The sequence below is a fragment of the Staurois parvus genome, unplaced genomic scaffold (genome assembly GCF_062004578.1).
Source record: "Staurois parvus isolate SC_StPar_1 unplaced genomic scaffold, SC_StPar_1.0 ptg001183l, whole genome shotgun sequence".
Taxonomy (NCBI): domain Eukaryota; kingdom Metazoa; phylum Chordata; class Amphibia; order Anura; family Ranidae; genus Staurois; species Staurois parvus.
In genome coordinates, this window is record NW_028318979.1 from 225,619 (window position 1) to 243,767 (window position 18,149).

General features: G+C 44.4%; 1 protein-coding gene across 1 annotated transcript in view; it reads left to right on the top strand.

The window, feature by feature from the left end:
- The first annotated feature begins 255 nt into the window (after positions 1 to 255).
- Positions 256 to 18,149, top strand: part of PEPD (peptidase D) — a 241,348-nt gene continuing 223,454 nt past the window's right edge. The window contains exon 1 of the mRNA XM_089659763.1: positions 256 to 354. Within this exon, the coding sequence (XP_089515889.1) occupies positions 338 to 354 (17 nt within the window). The 5' untranslated portion in view covers positions 256 to 337. The remainder of the gene's footprint in view (positions 355 to 18,149) is intronic.

Genomic DNA, 18,149 nt, shown 5'->3' on the forward strand with positions numbered 1-18,149 from the left:
GTCTGTCTGTCTGTCTGTCTGTCTGTCTGTCTGTCTGTCTGTCTGTCTGTCTGTCTGTCTGTCTGTCTGTCTGTCTGTCTGTCTGTCTGTCTGTCTGTCTGTCTGTCTGTCTGTCTGTCTGTCTGTCTGTCTGTCTGTCTGATCCATACATCTATCTCTAACGGATACATTGTATCTCTCTGCTCTTCTCCTATTGGCAGTCGAAGGTTGGTAGGAGACGCGGGAAGGAGGCTTGGAACGCTCCGCCCCGCCCCTTCCCTCTAGAAGGGGCGGAGCGCAGCCGGCTGGTCAGGTGACAGTCTTCAAGTCATGTGACAGACAAAGTCCAGTTGGCACCATGGCTTCAGCAGAGGGGTGAGTGTGTGTGAGGGGTGTCAGGGAAAGGGGGGGTCTCTTGGCAGACATACCAAGACATCTCTTTGCAGCCTCCTGTACCGCAGACCTCTCCTCTTCCAGGGTCTCTGCTGGCCTGTATAGACTACAGTGTCTGCTGGGACTTGTAGTTCTCGGTCCTGGTAAGCAGCCTATAGATGGTGCCAGATCGTGTCTGGCCCTGGGTGTGATCACACACTGTGTGCATACATCGCTCCTGTCTACGGAGGTGATATATCTGCAGGATGGGAGCTCAGCTGGGGGAGGGGAGGGGGGCTTCTAATGACTAATGTAAATTCAGTCTACCTGGACCTTATATAATGTATCCGTCTGCTATTTGTTCTGTCACATTATTGGTATTATTTTATCAGGATCATCCGCTATTTATTAAATACGTCAAATGTTTATTGTATCAGTCCAATATATGTCATATCTATTTATTATACTGATCTCCTATCACTGATATCCATATTATTTACTACATAGATGTTCTATCAGTATGATCTGTTATTTAATATATCGGGCTATTTATTATATAAATATTACTTTGTTATATCAGATTATTATAATAATTATTGTCCGATCTGTTAATTTAATCAGTCTAATATTCATTGTGAGTCTGTTCTATATTGATTTATATTAATATATATTATTGATCTTTTTATTATTGTAGTGATATATTATTTATTAAATAAGTATATTATCAATTATATAAATATTATTTATTATATTGGTCTGTTATTTATTCTATTGTATTATTATATCGGTAGGATTTGTTAATATATCGCTCTATTCATTATGTAAATATTGCTTTGTTTTATCAAATTTATTATAATATTATCAGTCTGATCTGTTTAATTAGTCTAATATTCATTGTGTCAGTTTATTATATACTGATTTATATCCATATATATTATTGATTTTTTTTTTATTATTGTATTGATCTGTTATTTATTAAATAAGTCTATTAATTATATAAATATTTATATTGTATTATTCTATTGTATTATATCGGTAGGATTTGTTAGTTAATATATCGGCCCATTTATTATGCAAATACTGCTTTGTTGTATCAGATTGTTATAATAATAATATCATTCTAATATTCATTGGGTCAGTCTATTATATATGGATTTAGATCAATATATCTTATTTATTTTTTTATTATTATATTGATCTGTTATTTATTCTATTGTTTTATTATACCAGTTTGCTTTGCTATATCAGATTATTATTATAATAATATCAGTCCAATCTGCTATTTATTAGTCTAATATTCATTGTGTCAGTCTATTATATACTGATTTATATCAATATATATTATTGTTTTTTTTATTATTGTATTGATCTGTTATTTATTGAATAGGTCTATTAATTATATAAATATTATTTATTATATTGGTCTGTTTATTCTATTGTATTATTATACCGGTATGATTTGTTAGTTAATATATCAGTCTATTTATTATGTAAATATTGCTTTGTTATATCAGATTATTATTATTATTATATCAGTCCGATCTGCTATTTATTTAATTAGTCTAATATTCGTTGTGTCAGTCTATTATATATTGATTTATATCAATATATAATATATATTATTGATTTTTTAAATTATTATATTGATCTGTCATTTATTATATCAGTCTATTATCAGTTATATAAATAGTATTTATCATATTGGTCTGTTCTTTTCTATTATTATTGTATCAGTTTGATTTGTTATTGATTATATCAGTCTATCTTTTATACTATCAGTCTGTTATTTTGGCAGTTGACACGTCCTATGTAAAATCGATGGGGGGGGGGGGATTTTTAGTTATTTAAAAACATAGGCCTGTTGCACACTGCAGCTTGAAAAAGCTCAGCAAAGTTTTTTATTTTTTTTTACTGTGGTAAAAATGTAGTCCACTGTTTATAATGTGCCTGTGCACACAGGTGCGTAAACAAGCGCCGTGTATTCCTCAGTAATAGAAAGAAAATTTGCATTCTTGATCTGTAATTTATGCTGCGTGCGCACAAATGTGTGAAAACGTGCAAATGAGCATAAATATTAATGCATTTTCCCTAAGAATATATTGTGCGTGTAAATGTGCGAACGCACGTGTTAAGGACCGACTGGCGGTAGCCTATAGCGACCCACAGGCCGGAATCCCTCAGGGCGCGGAAGCCTCAGTCTGCTGTTTCACCAGAGCCCCTGATGGTGGGGATGGACTTGAAGCAGCCTGAGACCAGGTCGCGACCCCCGAGTTCAACCAGCTGTGGTAGAGGTGAATTAGCCAGTGGTAGGTAACAAGTGAGAGCCAGATGTGAAGAGGTAGTGTGTAACGTAGTCAGACAGGCCAGGTCGGTAACAGCGGAGGCAGACGTTACAGATCAGCAGGCAAAAGGATAAACGGGTCACAGGCCAGGTTCAGCAACAGGGGGTCAGGTAAACAGGAGAAAGCAGAAGAATGGTCAGACAAGCCAGGGATCAGGGCAGGAGAGAGTCACGATAATCCGGGTCAGGCAGGTTCGGCAACAAAGGCAATCTCAGTTACTAGGAACAGGAACACAGGAATAAGACCATACGGCAATGTGAGCATTGCAAGAGCTGGTTTAAATAGCCCGCCCGGCACTGACAGGCGCGCCTGGGTCCTAGTACTTGCCAGCACTGTCATTGGTGACAGGCGCGCCTGGGTCCTAGTGCCCGCCTGCCTCTATGTCTTGTCGGGATCCTACGCACGTGCAGATTCATGCGTCGTGGCGATCTTCTCGTTCCCTGACAGCACGTATTTTCGCACAAAAACACGTGAATATGCGCAAAATGTCCAAAAAAAGCTGATTTTCAAACATCAGTCCTGTGTGTAAGAGGCCTTCGTGATTGTCTTGTGTCTTGAATGGGCTGCCCCCATGTGCGCAAACATGCCAAAGAAGCTCCGGCCCCTTTTCAGGCGCGGTGCGTCAGACACTTTCAATATGTGTTTTTATTGCACGTTTGTTTCTGTTTGCCATGCCGCAAAGTGTGTGTCTGCTAACCACGTTTGGAATGTCATTAACAATCAATGCCACCACAGACACGACGCACGTTTTTGTTTTTTTTTTGCATTCAGGAAACATGACGCATGACTGGAGCCTGGAGTCTGATACTCGCAATAATGGGCAGCACAGTGGCTAAATGGTTAGCACTTCCCCCTGGCAGTACTTGGGTAGTTGGTTCAAATCCCAACCACGGCACCACCTGCCTGGAGTTTGCATGTTCTCCCTGTGCTTGTGTGGGTTTCCTCCGGGTACTCTGGTTTCCTCCCACACTCCAAAGACATGCTGCTAGGTGAATTGGCTCCTGTCTAAATTGTCCCTAGTATGTGTATGTATGAATGTGAGTTAGGGACCTTAGATTGTACTCCCTTGAGGGTTAGGGACTGATGTGAATGTACAATATATATGTACAGAGGGTGTTTACTTCATGAGCTGAGACAATACTGCTGCTTTAGCCACGCATGTGTGGTATTACCCCCTCGATCCTTGAATATGTGCAGGAATCTGTCAGGAGTAACGCACAGTGCTGAGGTCAGGAGTATGTAACTTACAGTGCAGAGGCCAGTAGTATGAATATTTCAGCGGTCAATGGTATGTAACTTAGAGATCAGGAGTGATGCAGAGTACTGGGGTCGATAGTAACTAATACAGAGTTCAGAGGTCGGTAGTTTGTAACACAGAGGTCAGGAGCAAGTAACACTGAGTGCAGGGGTCAGTAGTAATGAACGCAGAGTACAGAGGTCAGGAGTGCATTTTGTAATGTTTAGAGTTAGGTGTAGTTATTTAGGAGTGCAGGGGTCAGTAGTACATAATGCAGTTTTTAAAGCGGAGCGCCACCCAAAAGGGGAAGTTCCACTTTAAGGACTGCTCCCCATTAAGGATTGGCACCTTTGGGGGGCGGGGGGGGGGGGGTGTGGCAGGTACCCGAATTTGATAGGTACCCACTCTCACTTCCGGTCCGATTGCCTAGGCGGAAGGAAGGTGCCCTCTCTCCCTGTAGTGTTTTGGGACACGTGACAGGACCATTCATGAAGCGCAGCGCTACTCACGCATGCGCAGTGGGCACCTGGCTGTAAAGCCGCAAACTATCACAGCCGGGTGCCCACACTGAAGATGCCGGCCTCCTGGAATACAGGACGGCCGGTGAAATGGGCTGCGGGGGGACACACCACGGGACCGAGGGACAGGTAAGTGCAGGTTTTTAAAAGTCAGCAGCTACAGTTTTTGTAGCTGCTGACTTTTATTTTTTGACAGAATGAGTGGAACTCCGCTTTAAGTCTTTAGCATGTAGTGCACAGTGCAGGGGTCAGTGGGATGAAACGCGCAGTGCAGGGGTCAGTGGGATGAAACGCGCAGTGCAGGGGTCAGTGGGATGAAACGCGCAGTGCAGGGGTCAGTGGGATGAAACGCGCAGTGCAGGGGTCAGTGGGATGAAACGCGCAGTGCAGGGGTCAGTGGGATGAAACGCGCAGTGCAGGGGTCAGTGGGATGAAACGCGCAGTGCAGGGGTCAGAAGTAAGCAATGTAGTGTGCAGTGGTCAGGAGTAAGTACCACACAGTACATGGGACAATAGTACATAACACAGAGCATAAGTCAGGAGTGAGTAGCACAGAGTGTAGGGGCAAGTATCGTGTGCAGAGGTCAGGGTTAAGTCTCACACAATGTAGAGGTCAGGAGTAAGTAACGCACAGTACAGGGGTCATTAGTAAGTAAAACAGAACATAAATCAGGGTTGAGTAGCACAGAGTGCAGTAGAGTGCAGGTGTCAGGAGTAAGTAATGCACAGTTACCACAGCACAAATCCCCCCTCCTTCTTTCATTCACAAGACCTCCGATGCAGGGACAGCCGGCAGAGAGAGAAGTCCTCCAAGGTCTCCCCTCGGCTGTGTCATATGACACATCAGAGCAGAGGAAGAGACTAGGACTTCCCTTGACTCTGAAGTGCCTACTTCTGTCCTGAATGGAGGTCTAAAAGGTGGTAGGCAGGGTCAGGAGCTGGCACGGTGGGGTCACATCCTGCCCACCACTTGGGCATGATTGACAGGTTGCCAACCCCTGCTTTAAAGGAAGGTGTCCTGTGAGGCAGATTCAGCCCGGATTCACACTGATGTGGTGCGGAATTTGCACCGGTTTCTGTGCGAATTCCACACCACATCACAATCGCACCCCGCTCATGCGAACCGCTGCGGGTGTGTATGTTAAGTTAACAACACCCTGAAATCGGTTTGCAAAACGCGGTGCGCTCTGAAGAATCGGATCGCATGTGAATACCTAATGCGATCTGATTCTAGTGCGGACCAAAGAAAGGATCCTGCGCCTTTTTGATGCGGTGCGATTAGAGCCATACAAAATGAATGGCTGAAATTGCACCGCACACAAATCGCATGTGATCTGCACAGGAATGCGATGCGAATCACGTGCGATATGCCGCACCGCAGCAGTCTGAACCCGGGCTGACAGTTTGTAAGGATTCCAATTGTGAGAAATGTAAAAGTTGATACATTTTGCTCTTGTGGTTTTCTCCAGCACTTGGGAGCTGCAATTTTTTTAGCTTAGCAAAGCAAATCTTTTAACTTTTGTTTGTCAAATTGATGACTTCATCAAAATAGATGTGTGAGAAAAATGATTCCCCGTGGTTGGGAAAATGCAGCTATTGCTCAATGAGGTTGATTGCTCAATACGACACCTGTGGCTGATATGCTGTGGCCGTTCTCTGCACGATCAAAGGCAAATATCGATGACAGATGTAAAATGGATGGGACACCGAATTATCCTGACTTCTGCACAAATGTTTACTTAAAGGTTCTAGGAGAAAGTGATGCTGCAGCCTCCCTCTGGTGCTGGTGATATTAGCAGAATCCCCAGGTTATCATTGATTAATTCAGTGGCTTAAGGTGGGAATACACGATTAGAAAATCGACCGAACAATCATCCGACGACCGAGAGGCATTTGTTCGTTGGTCAAAATTGTGGCACCACATTATCCAATCTAAAAAAATTGTTCGTCAGGCAATACGTAGTGTTGACAACTTCCGTACAAGTGGAAGTGATGCGGTGTGCGTGTGACCTTGTAGCCACGCCCTTCCGGCCAGAATGAGCGATCTACACTACGATGACCAGCAATGAGTATAATATCGTTTATTCCATGACCTATATACATAAATGATACATAAAATATAATCTGCAGAATTCTGGTTTCATCATCTCATTGGGCCGATCTACTTTTAACATTTGGATTTTTTGTTCGTGTTTCCAAAGATTCCTCGGACATAAACATCCGGGTCATCTTCTGTTTCCACTCATGCGTGATCGCGCTTGATAGATTTTTGTCGTACGACCGTCATACCGCCGCATAGAAAATTGGTCGTTTGTATGCGAAACGACAACAATTTTCACTGTTGTTCAACCGGATTTTTTCATTCACAATATCGTTATCGGTTAAAACATCCTGCTCATCAACGAAGAGAAAATCGTTCGATCAGTGATTCCGCTAAATTTTTTGTATGATTTTCTTATCATGTGTACGGGGCTTTAGAATTCTTATTAACTAGGAATTTGTCACCAAATTCTTGGGCTGTGGTCATGTGAGCAACACTGGAGAAACACTGGAGCAGCACTTTCCCTAGGAAAAGTATTTGAGCTTCTCTGTTATTTCAAATCTGTCTCCTTAAAGCTGTTATAGCTGAATTTAGTTTAGATCCACTTTACTGAAACTCTGGAGTTGTGAGACTGCTATTGTGTTAGGTCATGGAAGACTCTGGGATAATGGCAGACTCTGATATAATGGCAGCAGTAAGTAACGTAGAGGCAAAGGTCAGTAGTATGTAACTGGCAGGCTGTCGGTAGTATGTAACTGGCAGGCTGTCGGCAGTATGTAACTGGCAGGCTGTCGGCAGTATGTAACTGGCAGGCTGTCGGCAGTATGTAACTGGCAGGCTGTCGGCAGTATGTAACTGGCAGGCTGTCGGCAGTATGTAACTGGCAGGCTGTCGGCAGTATGTAACTGGCAGGCTGTCGGCAGTATGTAACTGGCAGGCTGTCGGCAGTATGTAACTGGCAGGCTGTCGGCAGTATGTAACATGCAATGCAGGGGTCAAGAGTAAGATGTCAGTAGGATGTAATGCACAGTGCAGGGCTGAGGAGTATGTAACGCACAGAGCAGGGGTCAAGAGTAAGTAACGCAGAGTTCAGATGTCAGCAGTATGTAATGTTCTTGTAAGCAGGTTGGACACTGCTTAGTAAGATTATTAGCTGACCCAGGATGGGGGGGGAGGGAAAAAGTTGCCCATTCCAAGATATGTAGAAATATAGCCGGCAACTCTGTCACTTCTTGATAAAGAATCTTTATTGGCACACAATAGGAGATACAAGATCCTTAAAAGCGGACGTGTTTCAGCCTAAGCTTTCTTCATTGCATGAGCATGAAGTATGGTATGCTATGAGGAAGGCTTTGGACGAAACGCGTTAGGTATTGTATGTCATTAAAGATTCTTTATGAAAAAATGATCAAGTTGCAGGTTATATTTCTACATATCTTGAAGTGAACGTTCCAGCCTGAGCACCAGCTTTCCGCTCCCATTCCTCTCACAAAGCAGCAGAGCTTGGGTGAGTTTTTTTCTTGTTGTTTTTGTTTTAAAGCCGCCCATTGTTGGTTCCCAGGCTTTGGGGTCTCAGACAGTCCACCTGTGATATAAAAAGGGGGAAGGGGGAGGTCCAGGAACTTTTTCCTGCCTAGACTAAAGTTGGAAGACGGACTACTGTGTCCTAAAATCTGTTGACGACATCATGGGTTCCAGACGACAGCCAGCAGTGGGGACTATCTGCATGGACTATTATCTCATGGAGGTATGCCTGGGCTGCCAAACTAGGCAGGTAGCGTAAGGAATGGAATTGTTCACATTGAACTGTATTGCAAAGTTTCGTCCGTAAAAGATACATTCATCATTTTGAGCCTGATCTGAAGTTCTTCGAAGGTGTGCGTGTTGATTCTGGCGTATTCTGAAGACCCTGGGCCTGTAAAGCACATACGGGTATGACGCCACATTACATGAGGTTACACTACATCAAAAAGGAGCTTAACTCAGCAAGTCAGAGAACAGCCATGGCTAGGAGTAACCAAGTACAAGTTTAAGACATGAGCAACTAGTGGTAGGCGTGGTACCTGGCAAGGGGGTCATTACCGCTCCCCCCTCCCTAGCGGTCCTTCTACCATAGCAACCATGAGCATAGATTTATGACCTGCCCAAAGGTACAGAAGCGACGGAGTTAACAGTGAGCGAGGTCCTTGCTATGTGCTCAGCGGGTCCCATTCTGTTACTGAGAGAGAGGTAACAGAGGTACGTTAGACTGGTGGGGAGGGTGCTGGCTTGGTGCGTCTCTCCTAATGCAGCAACTACTAAAGGTACAGTGTGCAGTGATATGGAACACCACATTTTCAGAGGAATTCTTTATGTTTACTGCCCACAGTGTAAGCTCAGCTCTAAGCCAGGGAACTGCCTTAATGTTCGATGTTTCACATGACTGCAGCCTCCTCCTGGTCTCAGGCATTGATGGGTGCGCTGTCCGCCAAAGGTACGTGTGGGTGGGGGTCTAGAGCACCCATGTGCACTGGCACCCTAGACTCCACCCACACGCTTAGGTAACGCAGCGTTCAGAGGTCATTATTATGTAACACACAATGCAGGAGTCAGTAGTATGTAAAGCACAGTGCAGGGGTTAGAATATCTTTTTAGATTGCCCCAAGAGCCTTGAAAATGGGATGTTGGGTTATGCAAACCTTACCAGCTTCTGAGCTCCTGCTCCTCACTACCAGTCCATAGCAATGTCGGATGGCACAAATGCACTGTGTGAGTCAGGTACCTACCTACGGTAGCTCTAGCGCTCCACAGACCAGCTTTCCCCAGGGCGCAGAGTCTAAGCCCCAATCTGCTTGTTCACCAGAGCCCCTGATGGTGGGGATGGACTTGGAGCAGACTGAGACCCGGTCGCGGCCCTTGAGTACACCCAGCTGTGGTAGAGCGGACCACCAGTGGCACGTAGCAGGATGAGAACCTGATGTGAAGAGGCAGAGCGGTCCATGCAGGATGGATGGACGGAGCACACACTGGAACAATAGCGGAGTCAGACAGGCCGGGTCGGTAATGGTGGAGGCAAAGCGGTACAGAGCAGCAGGCAGAGAGTCGTCAGGTCACAGGCCAGGTTCAGCAGCAGGAGATCAATCGGGAATAAGCAGAAGAATGGTCAAACGAGCCAGGGGTCATGGCAGGAGAAGGTCAGCAATGGTCAGGATCAAGCAGGGTTCGGCAACAACAGGAAAACTCTCACAGGAACGGGAACAACAAGGAATAAGACCATATGGCAATTTGAGCATTTTTAGAGCCGGTTTAAATAGTGCGCCCTGAGCTGTCATTGGTTCCAGGCGCGCGTGCGTGAGTGAGCATGCCTGGCCGCTGTTGTTTGTCGCGGGTGCCCGCACGCTTGTCCGCATCGGGATTCCGCACATGCGCAGACCTGTGCGCCGTAGCAAAACTTGGAATCCCTGATAGTGTGGCTGATGAACACCCCTTCAGATGATTGAGTTCAGGTGTTTCCAACGAAGGGTTCTGTTGATGTTACAACATACGACATTGTAGATAATTGTGTTCTTCCAGCCTTGTAGTAACCGTTTGGTGAAGACCCTTTTCTGTTCCACCATGGCATGACACACGACCTGTGTGCAAACCCAAAGGTGCGTGTGGGTGGGGTCTAGAGCGCCCATGTGCACGGGCGCTCTAGACCCCACCCACGTGCATGGGCGCTCTAGACCCCACCCACACACTTGGGTACCACAGTGTTCAGAGGTCATTATTGTGTAACACACAATGCAGGAGTCAGTAGTATGTAAAGCACAGTGCAGGGGTTAGAATATCTTTTTAGATTGCCCCAAGAGCCTTGAAAATGGGATGTTGGGTTATGCAAACCTTACCAGCTTCTGAGCTCCTGCTCCTCACTACCAGTCCATAGCAATGTCAGATGGCACAAATACACTGTGTGGCTGGTGAACACCCCTTCAGATGATTGAGTTCAGGTGTTTCCAACGAAGGGTTCTGTTGATGTTACAACATACAAAGATATTGTAGAGAATTGTGTTCTTCCAGCCTTGTAACCGTTTGGTGAAGACCTTTTTCTGTTCCACCATGACATGACACACGACCTGTGTACAAAGCCAGCTTCATAAAGACATGGTTTGGCCAGTTTGGGGTGGAGGAACTTGAGTGTCCTGTACAGAGCCCTGACCTCAACCCTACTGAACACCTTTGGGATGAATTGGAATGCTGATGGTGATCCAGGTCTTCTCACCCAAACTTAGTACCTGACCTCACAAGTGGGCACAAAGTCCTACATACACCCTCCAAAATCTTGTGGAAAGCCTTCTCATAGGAGTTGAGGATGTTATAGTTACAAAAGGAAGGAACTCCATGCCAAAGGCCTTGCTTTTGGAATGGGATGCCCAGCAAGCTCATACAGGTGTAAAGGTGTGAAGTTAAGGTGCTCATGTACACTGCAGCTGATAAACTGATGTTCAGGTGCTGTTCAGCGTTTTTTTTTCTGCAGCCCCTGAACTCTCCCTATTGTTTTCCTATGTGTCCATGTACACATATCCGTTTACAGTCGTTTTTTTGAATGCACCAAACTTGCATTCAGGAGTAGATTTTATCATCGTTTCAAATGCCAAACGCTTGAAAATGCTTGTAAACGCAGCTAACCGCGTTTATAAGCGATTGCGTTTAGAAGCATTTTTTTAACTGTTCCATATCGGCCAATCGACTTTTAACATTTGGATTTTTCGTTTGTGTTTATGAAGATTCCTTGGACATAAACATCTGGGTCATCTTCTGTTTCCGCTCATGCGTGATCTTGCTTGATAGATTTTTTGTCGTACGACCGTCATACCACCACATAGAAAATCGGTCGTTCGTATGCGAAACAACAACAATTTTCACTGTTGTTCAACCGGAGTTTTTCATTCACAATATCGTTATCGGTTAAAACGTCCTGCTCATCAATGAAGAGAAAATCGTTCGATCAGTGATTCTGCAAAATTTTTTGTATGATTTTCTTATCGTGTGTACGGAGCATTACTCTTCTTATTAACTAGGAACTTGTCCCCAAATTCTTGGGCTGTGGTCATGTGAGCAACACTGGAGAAACACTGGAGCAGCGTTTTCCCTATGAAAAGTATTTGAGCTTCTCTGTTATTTCAAATCTGTCTCCTTAAAGCTGTTATAGCTGAATTTAGTTTAGATCCACTTTAAAAGGTATTCCTACTATAACTCTGGAGTTGTGAGACTGCTATTGTGTTAGGTCATGGAAGACTCTGGGATAATGGCAGACTCTGATATAATGGCAGCAGTAAGAAACGTAGAGGCAAAGGTCAGTAGTATGTAACTGGCAGGGTGTCGGTAGTATGTAACTGGCAGGCTGTCGGTAGTATGTAACTGGCAGGCTGTCGGTAGTATGTAACTGGCAGGGTGTCGGTAGTATGTAACTGGCAGGCTGTCGGTAGTATGAAACTGGCAGGGTGTCGGTAGTATGTAACTGGCAGGCTGTCGGTAGTCTGTAACTGGCAGGCTGTCGGTAGTCTGTAACTGGCAGGCTGTCGGTAGTCTGTAACTGGCAGGCTGTCGGTAGTCTGTAACTGGCAGGCTGTCGGTAGTCTGTAACTGGCAGGCTGTCGGTAGTCTGTAACATGCAATGCAGGGGTCAAGAGTAAGATGTCACTGGGATGTAATGCACTGTGCATTTATCATCAGAAATGCATGCAAAGAATTTTCCATGTATTCAAATGGACCCGGCACACCAGCGCAGTCAGTTCCAGGTTTTGTGAAGGATAAAATGGTAGAACGCGCCGCATTATGCTCATGATGGGATCCATGGTGACTACAACCAGAAAAGACAGGTCATCTCAACACATACTGCTCTCTCTGCTTCTGCTCTCTCTATTTCTCTCAAAATGTCTGAAATAGTTAATTTTTTACTGTTTTTCAGTGCATTCTGGGCATTTGGGAAGGCCTCCTGAGGTTATCTTTACCTCTTGACACCCAGGTAACACAAATATGCGGCCTCACAGAACTGGGCTTTTTTCCCTGGGGCCGCATATTTGCGTACCTGTCATTTTGCTGGGAGCGTGCTGCACGGCGCGCTCCCAGCACAAAGGCCGCAGTGTCACTGAGAGCACTGGGTCCCGTTCTAACGATCGGGACCTGGGACTCCCGATTCCCAGTCACATGATCGCTGTGATAGCCTCTGATTGGCTATCACAGTGATCAGTCACTGTACAGCCTGGCCCCCTTGTTTTTTTTCTCTTTTTTTCTATGAATGGAGGAGAGAAATACTTTGTATCTTTCTAACTCCTGGCATAGAGGGGAAAAAAATGTTTGTTTAAATAAACATTAAAAAATAAAGAAAAAATACCTAGATCAAGGTTTGATCTAGTTCAGTGCCAGGGTTAGTGTTTGGGTCAGGGTCAAAGGTCAAGGTCAAAAGGTCATGATTTAAAAAAAAATTTGGTATCAGTGTGTTTTAGGTAAAAAAGACCAAACCAAAATGTGCAGTATTGTTTCTGGGCTGTACTACGGGTACAAACAACAAATAACATACACATATATGGTATCGCTGCGATCCTGAAGAGCTGGAGAATTTATTTTGGGTTGTTCTATGGTGGTAGGTTATGGTAATAACAAGAAACGCACAGCTAAATGAAAAAACTATTTTTTTTTTACTATTTTGGGCCAGATTTCCATTGATAATAAAAAATCAGGAGATATCCATTACCATTCACCACCAAATGAAAGTCCAATTTGTCCTGAAGAAACAATAATCCACCTGGATGTATAAAGTAGTTGTGATGATATGTACGGTTTTACGAACACAGGTCAACGTTGCAAAATTGTGTTTAGGCATTTAGATTTGTTTAAACCCTTAGGCGTGAAGGGGTTAAAAAACGCTTCTAAACGCAAACGCTCATAAACGCGGTATGCAAACGCGGCTAAACAGACTTTTTTTAACCTACATTTTCCAGCAGTCAGTTTTCATCGTTCAGAAGTGTTTTCCAAATGTCCCGTGTACATGGAGCCTAATGCTTCATACACATGACAACAAATGGCCACATTGCGTACAATATGGCTGAATTTTCTTTGCCGTGAGTGACCTGTGTAGTGCCTCGCCAGTCGGCCTTTAGAAATCAATGGCAGATGGTGGCTGTACACATATACTATATATGCAGGGGCGGACTGACTATTTGGAAACTCTAATTTTACATTACATGACATAAGTGCAATGGTATATTAAACCCACATTTTCAGTAAAAAATGCATTAATGTTAATTTTTGTGCACAGAAACATAATATATTATCAGATTTGTTCGGTAAAATGTAGAATATTTGGGCTGTGTCGAGTTGATAGACACCAAACATGTCAAGCCCTAAAACTGAGCATGCCCAGGGGTGGACTGACCATTTGGAAACTCGGGCACTGCCCGAGGGCCTAGGGTCAGTAGGGGGCCCCATGAGATGCCCCTGGTACCTTTTTCATAGGCTTTTTTGAGTTTGGGCAAGGACACAGGGGCCCCATGATCCCCTATTGCCCGGGGGCCCCATGAGTTGTCAGTCCACCCCTGTATATATGTAAATATACTCGAATCTGAGCGGCTACATGTATACAGGGCCTAACATGCCTCCCTGATTGCAAACAGACCGTGTTCTGGCGACTGCTTATGTAGACTTACTGCTGCCTTTTTTTTTCTCCCCAAATTTGTGAATATTTTATGTCAGCTTCACATACCGTGACTTATGTTATCAGGCTCACGGCAGGCTGTAATATTTGCCTAGTGTTTTAATTTGGGCCGGCGTGCACTGTATTGTGTCTTGGCAGCGGGAGGGAAGTGTTAAGGATGTTTTTCAATAAGTAACTAATTGAATTGCTGTGTGGGAATCAATAAACTTGGAAAATGCCAATGTACTCGCTTTATTGCTTGGATTGTGCTGTGTTTGCATTAAGACGTCTTGGGCCTTCGATAAACCTTGTCGAGTTTTTCTCAGAGCTGAAAGTTCACCTTCTCGTCTACAGATTGCTCTTTCCTCCTTCTGTGCCTTCCGTTATTAAATCCTTCATATTGCTAAATGGTTTTCCTCCTTCAGTCACACTGGGTTTTATGTGGCGTTTTTATTCTTGTGGTGGCTAATCACTCTTGGGGGGGTGGGGGGTGAAGGGTAAATGGACCAACATCTGAACAGATAAGTGGAGATGAGGAGAACGTTTATAGCGCACTAGGGATGAACTCAGCGATTTCTGCAAAATTACACCAGAATTGACCTCCAGTTGACCGACTGTGTAGAAAAAGTTTTTGGACCCGATGAGCGGAGTTTTGGGTGTGGGGTCAGGAGTTCTCTTTAGTCAGAGACATGACATTCTACACTCACCGGCCACTTTATTAGGTACTTCTGTTCTATTGCTTGGTAACACAAATTGCTAATCATGGGCAGCACAGTGGCTAAGTGGTTAGCACTTCTCCTGGCAGTACTAGGGTCATTGGTTCAAATCCCAACCATGGCACCACCTGCCTGGAGTTTGCATGTTCTCCCCGTTACTCCGTTTCCTCCCACACTCCAAAGACATGCAGGTAGGTTAATTGGCTCCTGTCAAAATTGTCCCTAGTATGTGTATGTATGAATGTGAGTTGGGGACCTTAGATTGTACACCCCTTGAGGGTTAGGGACTGATGTGAATGTACAATATATATATGTTAATTGACAATGCTATACAAGTACCTGAAATAAATAATAAAGAAGAATAAATCACATGGCAGCAGCTCAATGCCTTTAGGCCTGTAGACGTGATGAAGACGACTTGCTGAAGTTCAAACTGAGCATCAGGATAGGGGAAGAAAGGGAATTGAAGTGACTGAGCATGTGACATGGTTTATGGTGCCAGACGGGCTGGTCTGAGTATTTAAAAAACTGCTGATCTTCTTGGATTTTCACGCACAACCATCTCTAAGGTTTACAGAGAATGGTCAGAAAAAGTGAAAATATCCAGTAAGCTGCAGTTGTTCATGTCAGACGTCAGAGGAGAACGGGCAGACTGGTTGCTGCGACATTCAGATGGTAGGGTCAGAATTTGGCGTAAACAACATGAAAGCATGGACCCATCCTGCCTTGTATCAACGGTTCAGGCTGGTGGTGGTGTCATGGTGTGGGGGATGTTTTCTTGGCATTAGCAAGGTGTAGCTAATAAAGTGGCCAGTGAGTGTATATTGAGGAAGAGTGGAACCCCAACACTGAGCTTAACATGGCTTTATAACAACAAAGGGACCTGGTTGTGGTCCTAGGTTGCTGCCTTTCTGACCATGGTAGATGGATCGTTCATCAGATGACCTTCTTGGGTGTGGGGTTAGGAGCCCCTCTTTAGTTGGGAACGTGACATTCTATATGGAGAAAGAGTGGAACCCCAACACTAAGCCTAACATGACAAAAATGGGACATCGTTGTGGTCCTAGGCTGCTGACTTTCTGATTGAGGTGGATGGAATTCCTGGGGTGAATGGGGTGCCTTGAGGCTTCTTCAGGGGTGCCTTGGCAAAACGTCTAAAAATTGCCCAAAACTTATATACAAGGCAGTGGGTGGAACAAGTCTGCCTTTTAGTTGCACAAAGCCACAGGTTTTCATTGTGCACCATTACGACCTTTTAACTACCGGTGTCCTGACTACCAATGACCTCATTAGTTGATAAGAAGGATGTTAGTTGCCTACACAGCATCCTAGTTTGACCCTCCCCCGCTCCTCTCCATCAGTGCTGGGGTCACATTAGCTCAGTGATGGAGAAAAACTGAGGGAGAAGAGAAACACTGGGATACTAGTCAGTACCAGTGAGCAAAAATGTATTTAATGTATAAATCACCTCTAATGTTGGGTGTCCTACATGTGTGGATGTTGCTGCGTTATATAGAACTATTAGAATAGTTTTTCACATTTTAGAATGGGGCACCTCAAGACTGTCCATAATTTTAAAGGGTGCCTTGACTGAAAAAAGGTTGAGAAACACTGATGTAGCCTAATGATTTGTTTACAATCTTTATTGGTGAAGAACATCAAGTACAGTGGTTGCTTTTCAGGGAACTGCGTCCCCTCTTCCTCGGGACTAACAGGGAGGCCTTTCTCCTGAAACCCTTGGGCTGTACTTGATGTTCTTAACAAAGATTGTTCTTAGCTAAGAGCAGATCATCTGATGAACGCTCCATCCATCGTGATCTGAGAGTCAGCAGCCTAGAACCACAACCACATCCCCTGTTTGATAAAGCCATATATGGGTTAGGCTTCGTGTTGGGATTCTACACTTCCTCAATATATAATGTCATGTCCCGAATGGAAGGGGGGGCTCCGTCTCCACAAACAAGAACAGGTCATCTGATGATTCATCCATCCATCGTGATCAGAGAAGCAGCGGCCTAGGACCACAACCAGGTCCCTTTCTTGATAAATCCATATTAGGGTTAGGCTTCGTGTTGGGATTCTACACTTCCTCAATATAGAATGTCATGTCCCAAATGAAAGGGGGGGCTCCGTCTCCACAAACAAAAACAGGTCATCTGATGAACGTTCCATCCATCGTGATCTGAGAGTCAGCAGCCTAGGACCACAACCAGGTCCCTTTCTTGATAAAGCCATATTAGGGTTAGGCTTCGTGTTGGGATTCTACACTTCCTCAATATATAATGTCATGTCCCAAATGAAAGGGGGGGCTCCGTCTCCACAAACAAGAACGGGTCATCTGATGATTCATCCATCCACCATGATCAGAGAAGCAGCGGCCTAGGACCACAACCAGGTCCCTTTCTTTATAAAGTCATATTAGGGTTAGGCTTCGTGTTGGGATTCCACACTTCCTCAATATATAATGTCATGTCCCGAATGGAAGGGGGGGCTCCATCTCCACAAACAAAAACAGGTCATCTGATGAACGTTCCATCCATTGTGATCTGAGAAGCAGCGGCCTAGGACCACAACCAGGTCCCTTTCTTGATATTTTAGGGTTAGGCGATCCACTCCTCCTCAATATATGACCTTTTTTTCCATACAAGAATCAGTCTAGCGTAGTTTTAAAGCAGCTTCTGTGGCCCCCAGGAGCCAATTAATGCCGATGCAACCTTAAAGTTCATGTAAACCCTAACAATGAACTTTTTATTTGCAACATTCTTAAATGTGTCCCTCCCTTACGGCATACAGATTCGGATCTGCAATCTGGGCGCTTACAGGTGGTGAGGAGGTGTTGTATCACCTTCACTGCCTGCATTAAGGCTCGGTTCACACCTATGCCGTTTGCGTTTGATCAGTTTCTGCACTGCTTTTTTGCGGTGCATTTTTTGCTGCGTTTTATTTTTACATTATTTTTTTTTCTTGTTGCTAGGCAAATTAAAATGCAAAAAAAAAAAAAGCACTACAAGCTTTTCTGCAGCTTCTCCATTGAAGTCTATAGAACCAAAAACGCAGTTTTTTTGCGTCTAAAAAAAAAAAGTCCCTGACCCTTTCCAAAAAATGGAGATGTGTCCTATAGGAAATCATGGTAAATGAACTGTAGTGCGTTTCTGGAAAAAGCTGCGGAAAATGCTTAGGTGTGAACACAGGGTAACCCCCCTTGATCAGCGCACCACAACCACAAGCGTGGCACACGCAGAGCAGCCCCATTCATTTGAACAGGTTGTGCTTGGCAGATGCGACACCCG